This window comes from Diadema antillarum, unplaced genomic scaffold, assembly GCF_040938485.1.
Source record: "Diadema antillarum isolate AM-2024a unplaced genomic scaffold, OU_Dant_1.0 seq00002399_RagTag, whole genome shotgun sequence".
Classification (NCBI taxonomy): Eukaryota; Metazoa; Echinodermata; class Echinoidea; order Diadematoida; family Diadematidae; genus Diadema; species Diadema antillarum.
Genome location: NW_027273010.1, coordinates 46,598 through 55,000, shown reverse-complemented (window position 1 = coordinate 55,000; position 8,403 = coordinate 46,598). Strand labels below are relative to the sequence as shown.

General features: G+C 41.7%; 2 protein-coding genes across 2 annotated transcripts in view; both read left to right on the top strand.

The window, feature by feature from the left end:
• LOC139714738 (L-asparaginase-like) overlaps window positions 1–520 on the top strand; it is a 2,515-nt gene extending 1,995 nt beyond the window's left edge. Inside the window, exon 3 of the mRNA XM_071626406.1 lies at window positions 199–520. Within this exon, the coding sequence (XP_071482507.1) occupies window positions 199–520 (322 nt within the window). The remainder of the gene's footprint in view (window positions 1–198) is intronic.
• Window positions 521–4,643: 4,123 nt separating this feature from the next.
• Window positions 4,644–7,959, top strand: LOC139714736 (L-asparaginase-like). The gene is made up of 4 exons (XM_071626405.1): window positions 4,644–4,725; window positions 5,742–5,854; window positions 6,890–7,075; window positions 7,810–7,959. The coding sequence occupies exons 1-4, from the start codon at window positions 4,644–4,646 to the stop codon at window positions 7,957–7,959; spliced, it is 531 nt and encodes a 176-aa protein (XP_071482506.1).
• Window positions 7,960–8,403: the final 444 nt, after the last annotated feature.

Here is an 8,403-nt window from a genome sequence, read left to right as displayed (position 1 = left end):
TGGGTCTTAATTGCCTAGTGTCGAGATGACTCGTGGGCTATACGACTCATGGACATTTTTTCTAATGTCGAACTCGTGGGCTGTATGACTCGTGGATGTCCGTCTCGTGGGATAACCCCAATAATGTAAACTTGTCAGGGTCTTGTGGAGATTACGTCATAATGCTTAAACTCTTCACCGTTGTGATGGTATCCATAGAAACCAGGATGGCAGCCACATTCTCTACAGCATGTTGGAGTGGGAGTGCATCAAGGACTCGAGTAACATCGCCGCCGCGGACTGGGTGCACATGGCAGAGGATATCCTACGATATTACACCGTCTTCAACGGGTTCGTGATCCTACACGGCACGGACACGATGGGCTACACGGCGTCGGCTCTGTCTTTCATGCTCGACAACCTCTCCAAGCCTGTTGTCATCACTGGCTCGCAGATTCCGCTATCCGAGTTCCGCAGCGATGGAGAGAACAACATGTTGGGCGCCTGGCCAGCTACTCTCGGCCTGAGGATGGCTTGGTGATAGCTGAGGTAAGGAGAAGACGAAAGGTGGTCATAATCATTGATACAGAATACATTTAACCCGTTGAGGACGAGTCCCGAGTATACTCGGGCAGGACGGAGGGTGTGTATGGGAAATGCGTGTTGTATCAAAATCAGTCCGTCCTTAACGGGTTAAGAACACTTCATTACACCAGCTTTAAAAAAAAAAAAATGATCTCAATCTATACTTAATCATATACCGTTTTTCAAACAAAATCTGAAGACAAGATAATGAAGGAAAGTATGAACTTATGTTGCCCAACCCGATCACACACTCGGTAAAGTGCTAGTCTTTTATTTGAAAGATATTCTGTATAATTTCCTCCTTTCATTAAAGACCATGTAAGGGATACCACGGAGTGAGAAGGCTGGCAAGGCTCAGATTTATTCGAGATTCCCCGTAACGAACTGTATACAGCTTTGCCGCTGATCTCTGTGTAAATAGCCAGAGAGCTAGCGACCACTCAATTTACCCCATCAAGCCCAAAAGGTTTGACCCCTCAGAGTTGCTGGGGCCACCCTCCTCAGTAACAAAATGTGCGTCAGCCTGGTCCCGGAGGGCGGGTTGGGCCCCCAGGGACCCCCCCCCCCCCCCCCGAAAAGGGCCCTTGGAGGGTGTAATTTACCCCATGGAGCCCATGAACTAAACTTGGTCTAAAAGAATGTCCTATGGGTGTACATCATAACAAATATAAAAACTGACAAAATATCTGGTCGGGGAAGGAGTTGCCAGACCGCTAGTTTGTAGGCACAAACCCTTGCTGGTTGTTCAGGTGTCTGCATCAAGACTACACTTTGCCATAGGCCCTGTACTGTAGTGTCTCCCAACAGTCTGAGGGACAGTGCCAGTTGAGTGCATGTAGTAGTCTTGGCGCAGACTCTTTTACTCCCATCAAGGGTTTGTACCCGCAAACTGCCCGGTATACCCTGGAACCCAGGGTAGTTTGCAGGCAGAAATTGACCAGGCACAATAGAAAACAACACACACACACACACACACACACACACACACACACACACACACACACACACACACGCACATACGCACGTACGCTCACATATTCCTTTATGTAAATACATACCGGTATACAAAACATGTCACATAGGTTCTACAGCCAGGATACCGTGCACACAATAAATGTCAGCTCTATAAGAAGTTCATACCATTTGATTGTTTAAATGGATGCTATCAATGGACATTTCAGTAAGGACACTAGAGAAATTTTAAAATTTGTGTGAATGTGTATCATGTTTTACCGGCCCCATCGTCTACTTGTCCTTTACTATGTATTCACCTTATGAGACATAATTGGAGCTTTTCAGAAAATGCTGAAATAAACCTTTCATTGTGAGTACACTTCAATTTCAGACCAACCACAGAAGCACTAAAGGCCATTTGTATAACACACTGAAGTAAACCATATCATCATCAGTGCATTAAACATAACTTTGATAAAGTTCATGTTAATAACAGAATGTCGGATACAGCTTGGAGTTTTTCCTTTTCTGACTCTTTCTTTTTTTTTTTGCATTTAAAATGCAAATTCCAAGTCTCAATCCATACATGATTCTTTTGAAAATCTTATGTATTGCTGAACTTCCTTAAAACATACAGAATGCTGTAATATTTCAGCACTTTTGTAAACTTCTGGGTTCTGGAGATACTTTACCTTAAGTTCCCATCCCCACACAAACGAAACCCAAATTATGGTGTCACATATTGCAAAGACTGCCATTGACCCTGGTCAGTACACAAGTTGAAGCATTGACCAGAAAGCTCTCTTTAAATATACGTGTAGCATGCAGGCTGAAAGTATGAACTTGATCTTGTGTTCTCTTTACATTAGCACTTTTTTCAACACCTTATTTCTGGAGATACACTATCTTCAGTTCCGCAGGCCCACACAAACAAAACTCAACATGTGGTGTCACATACTGCAAAGACTGCCATTGACCCTGGTCAGTACACAACAAGTTGAAGCATTGACTATAGCTCCCTTTGAATATACTTGAAGCATGCAGGCTGAGAGTGTGAACTTGATCTAACTTGTGTTCTATTTACATCAGCAATTTTGTCAACTCCTTATTCAGTGACTCCAACTCTCCCGTTTTCGACGGGAGATCTCCCGCCGAAAGCCCATTTTTGCAAAATCTCCCGTTTTCCCGCTTGAGATTTGATTTCTCCGCCCTGGGTCTGTGTCTTCCGGTGGAAAGGATTTCTTACTTATTGCTATATCGTATGTTGAAAAAAATAAGCCTTAGATAGCACCACAGAACATCTAGAACCCTAGGAACTTCGCGCTTCGCACACATCAACTTGGAGTCTCCCGCCGTTGCTAGGGGTCTCGGGCGGGAGAATCTCCAGATCAGAAGGTGATTGGGGTTGGAGTCTCTGCTTATTTCTGGAGATACATTATCTTCAGTTCCCCAGCCCCACACAAACAAAACTCAACTTGTGGTGTCACATACTGCAAACATAGTTTATGATTGCCATTAGCCCTGGACATTACTCACAAAGTTGAAACGTCAAATTACCAACTGAATGAAACGCTAGCTTCATTTTTTTCCCGTTTAACTATAGCATGCTGTGTGGCCAGTAAAACATGACGCAATTTCACACAAATTTTAAATTCTCTCTAGTGTCCCTGCTGAAATGTCCATTGATAGCATCCATGTAAAATAATCAAAAGGTATGAACTTCTTAAAGTAGGTCTGACATTTATCATGTGCAAGGTATCATGTCTGTATGACATTTTTTGTATACCGGTATGTATTTACATGAAGGAATGTGTGAGCGTATGTGCCTGCGTGTGTGTGTGTGTGTGTGTGTGTGTGTGTGTGTGTATGTGTGTTTGTGTTCTATTGTGCCTGGTCAATTTCTGCCTGCAAACTACCCTGGGTCCCAGGGTATACCGGGTAGTTTGCAGGTACAAACCCTTGTTGGGAATAAAAGAGTCTGCACCAAGACTATACTACATGCACTCAACTGGCACTGTCCCTAGTTTGCAGGCACAAACCCTTGTTGGTCGTAGAGGAGTCTGCGCCAAGACTACTGTATGCACCACTTCGGCACTGCCCCATAGGCCCTGTGTTGTAGCTTCTCAAGGTTGCAGTGCAGTGGTACGTGTATTAGTCTTGGCACATGCAGACTCCTATTACGACCAACAAGGGTTTGTGCCTGCAAACTACACTGTCCCTCATGTTGGGAGACGCTACAGTACAGGGCCTATGGCAAAGTGTAGTCTCAGACAGCTAAACAACCAGCAAGGGTTTGTGCCTATAAACTAGCGGTCTGGCTACCCCTTTCCCGACCAGATTTTTTGTCTTTTTTTATTATTATTATTATTATTTTTTTAATGATGTACACTCATAGGACATTATTTTAGACCAAGTTTGGTTCATGGGCTCCATGGGGTAGGCCCTAAATTACACCCGCCAAGGACCCTTTTCGGGGGGTCCCTGGGGGCGGAACCCGCCCTCCGGGACCAGGCTGACGCGCATTTTGTTAATGAGGAGGGTGGCCCCAGCAACTCTGAGGGGTCAAACCTTTTGGGCTTGATGGGGTAAATTGAGTAGTCGCTAGCTCTCTGGCTATAAGTAAATCTACACCGTAGAATTTTAACTGGAGTGGACCGTGTAATACCGATGAGAGTATGCTTCGATGCACATATCAGCTGACCGGTGCTGTTCGTGGTTTACGAATGTTCCCCGATGGACAGCGAATAAATCGGGCCTCCCGTGAATCCCCACGCTACAGTTTTTTTTTCTTTTATAAGAATAAAACATAAGATTATCATATAGTAAAATTATGTCGAACAAAATTCTTCGTAAATCATATCTCTTGGTGATCATTACAATTTCAGCCTATGCATGATCATAGATTTTTCCCCAACATGAAGATAATTTATGATCGAAATGAATTAAAGTATGACAATATATCCCCACCCCAACACCCACCAAGGGAGGTATACGACCATTCTTCCTCCCTCGCGTCACCGTTCAAGTACACTCCCACAAACTCATCAACCACGATGTACGTTACTCCCTCTATCATTCAGGTCACTCTATTTTTTAACGGCAAGTTGATCCGTGGCAACCGAAGTATGAAATTCTCCTGCTGCAGACTGGATGCCTTCAGATCCCCGAATTTCCCGCCACTCGCCTTCGTGGGCACCAACACTCAAGGTGACTACAGGAACATCAATAATTACACTGTAAAAACATCGGAACCTAGATTTAACACCACGGGTGTTAAATCTAGGGCCTAACACCGATCAAACTTCAATAAAGGACCACACCCACAGGTGTTAAAAATGCACTGTGATGGTGTTGAAAAGTGTTCACCTGACACTTTGTGGTGTTAATTTGACACAGTATAATCGTTATTTTGACACTGTACTGGTGTTAATTCAAAAATGACACCACATGGTGTTGATTTGATATCTGTTAGTGTTAATATCAATGGTTTAACACCCGTCCAGCTTCAATAAGAGACCACACCTGGTCCAGCTGGTGTTACTTTGGGGTAAATTTATTTTCACATTTTTTCAAATATCTAGTATTTTAATGTAAAATTCTTGATCGTCTTGTTTAAATTAAAAATCAACAAAAAGTGCAGTTACTAAGAAACTCTTCAAAAAACAGTTTAAAATTTGGAAATGACACCCGGAGGTGTTAATTTAACACCATAAATGAGCACCGAAAATTTAACACCAGCTCGGTGTTCACTATTTAACACCGGACTTTTTGCAGTGTACTAACAACATCTACTTGAGCTCGTGATTCAAAGTGTACATAATTATCTTGTGTACTGATGTAATCGGGATGAAATATTGGGGTTTTGTTGGCGCTTAAAGAAAGTAAGGATATTTAGACCTATATAATACCAAAAGAAAGGGGATATGTTTAAAAAAAAACATTTGTATATTCATATTATGTACCAACATTCGTAAATCATGAATGTATTTTTTGTTAAACTTTTACCTCTTTTGAATTTCATTCTTGAACAGCAATGTCAATAGCATAGATCTGTACTCCATGGGACAGAATGATACTAAAACGTAGTATTTCCTAAGTTCGAATCAGACAGTACATTGTAAACCAGGGCTACTTGATGTATGATCACTTTGGCACCGTCCTTCATCCTCCATTGTTTAATTCCAATGTGACATCTTTTATTTCGTTCATTCCATCATGGTTAGTGATCTGGACCAATGTCCGTCAACCGAAACCTGGTGAAGAGTTCAGTGTGAAGGCGAACATGACAGCCGAAGTGGATCTCCTTTGGATCTATCCCAACATCACCCTCGACACGGTGAGTTCGGGGAAATAGTCGGTATAATGTCACCCTCGAAACAGTGCGTTTGAGACAATAGTCGATAATAACATCACCCTCATTACCACGCCAGAAGGCAATATTAAACAGACTTATCACTGATATGATTCCGTTATGTAGGCGTCACTGTCGCGAAATTGACCAAAGATGAACACAGGATAAAGGAAATGTTCCAATTAGCCGCTGATCGTATAAACATTGGGTCATTCGTGAAGGCAACTTAAGCCATCGTATGGATGGTGGAGTTTTTCAGGCTCCTGTAGCAACTTTGTGAGCGGTGATAAAATCGTAAAATTCATGTAGACATCTCTTTTTCCTTCGTTTGTCCTTCGGATTCACATCTTCGTGTAGCCTTCGTGTGTTGTTCGGGTGCCATCGTGTAACTTTCAGTAGGCGTCGTATTTGCTTCGGCTGCTGATTGGCTTTGACCAAGTTCCGGGCCAACTTCACACAAAATAATTGAAAAGTCCATATTTGTATTGCCGTCTTGTGTCAATTTTGGGACAGTGTCACGCCACCCTTACCCCGAATAATGATGGTTATTCCGCAAACGCAGGGGCGGATCCAGGAATTCTGTAAAGGGGGGGGGGGGGCGCAACTAATATTTCTGGTGGCACCTCCGGGTTTCATTTCATTTTTTTCTTTTTTTCTTTTTTTTAAACGATAAATAAAGGGGGGCGTGCGCCTCTTCAGCCCCCCTCTGGATCCGCCACTGAGACGTGTATTCTTTTTTATACTCTAAGGGACCACTTAATCTCGACCAGTGGGCTGCGAAGCTCTCGCTGGTGGGCCGCCAAAAATGAAATGAATGTTCATATTCAATCTTACTGGGCCTCAATAAAGTTTGTAGGAGCCAATGTGGGCCTCGGGTTTGAAAAACGTTGAGAATCTATTGTTTAAAATCTTTGCCTTTAGCGAGTGTGCTCAACCGGGAAGTGAAAATCAAATTCAATTGCTTGATGAATGTCTATTCAATATTGAAAACGTAATTTTGTACGATTGAACATTGAACAGGTGAAGGCACATCTCCAGACTGACATCAAGGGCGTTGTGTTTATGACGTACGGCGCGGGAAACTTTCCATCAGACCGCAAAGACATCTTGAATGCTATCAAAGAGGCCGTTGAGGGCGGCAAACTGATCGTGAACTGCACCCAGTGTCCTAACGGACAAGTCACACCGGCTTACGAGACCGGACAAGTAAGTCTTGGTTTGACAGAAATACATTGTAGGGGCTTAACACCCGCCTTAGAATAAGATCAGGCCAGAAAAAAAAAAGTGATCTTAAAGGTCTTGTTTTCCTTTCGGAGCAGTGATTAAAAAAAAAAAAAAATGTTCAAGATATCACTTTTGATGCATATGTGTAGGTCAGTTGTATCACAAAACATCCTACCATATAATTTTTTTTGCAATAAAGCCTGAAATAATGTTATAAGGAAATATCACTATTTTTCTCATTAAACCATACGGTTAAGTCTGGAAACATTTTTATTATAACTTTTGTTCACATTTTAATATTTAACAATACTTAATATTGATTACACTAGTTCAAATTTTTACATTGGCTGTTTCTATCCCTAACGCACATTTTAGAACGATTTTGACGCTTTAATGCTGGATTTTTGTTTCATCTGCAAATGGTAAATTATGCCTTTAAAGATCGGTAGACCACTCACCTAGATGACTACTGAGTAAAGGAGACACTAGTAAACAAAACCTAGAGTTGAGAGCATGACTTTATTTGAGAAATTAATTAGATTTTTTTTTTTTGTGACTCTGATTTTTTATGTAAGATGAGAAAACCATGCATTGTTATTGTTTTGTACACGTTCTTAAACATGTTTAATTCGCGTTTATCAGGATCGATCTAAATTCTGTTGATCCGTGAGTTTGCTTATCAAATTTTGTTCGATGTTTTATCTTGGTTTATTAAGGTCCTGATAGAGGCAGGGGTAATCCCCCTCTCTGACATCACACCAGAGGCGGCGCTCACCAAACTTGATTACGTCATCCAAAACTTCACAGGCTCAGAACGCGAGGCTTACCTCAAACGTAGCCTGCGGGGAGAGATGACGGTTCAGTAGTTTGATCATATATTTCAAGGAGTTTTTAAATTGATTTGATTTGATCTGATCTGATTTCATTGTTCCACATCTAAAACAAAAATAATATGATAAAATCGATTGAACTTTAGACTGGACCAAGCGTCGTAATTACAAAGAATACAAGAGAAGACAATTTTATAAACATGAAATGTGGGGGACCTACTAAAAAAGCAGAGCTTGTGATGTATAGGTCCCTAGATGAAAATGTTGGTCTTGTTAAACAAACAACCTAGTAACAAAAATTATGAAAGAAAGGAAATGAACGTAAAGGAAAAGAGAGCAAAAAAGCAAGAAAAACAAATAAAATACATCAGAACAGAACGAATTAGCCACCTGTAATATGGTTGGTAGATTCCTCGTCATCCGACCAACATAGGCTGCGTTTATCAACTTTCCCCTTTTTTAAACGGCTTCCGAAAGCCC

What these genes read in the sequence shown, in the direction of transcription:
- LOC139714736 (XM_071626405.1), top strand. Translation starts at nt 4,644, where the DNA reads ATGAAATTCTCCTGCTGCAGACTGGATGCCTTCAGATCCCCGAATTTC. An exon ending in CGTGGGCACCAACACTCAAG is followed by an intron (nt 4,726 to 5,741) that starts GTGACTACAGGA and finishes CATCATGGTTAG; the next exon opens with TGATCTGGACCAATGTCCGT. An exon ending in CCAACATCACCCTCGACACG is followed by an intron (nt 5,855 to 6,889) that starts GTGAGTTCGGGG and finishes AACATTGAACAG; the next exon opens with GTGAAGGCACATCTCCAGAC.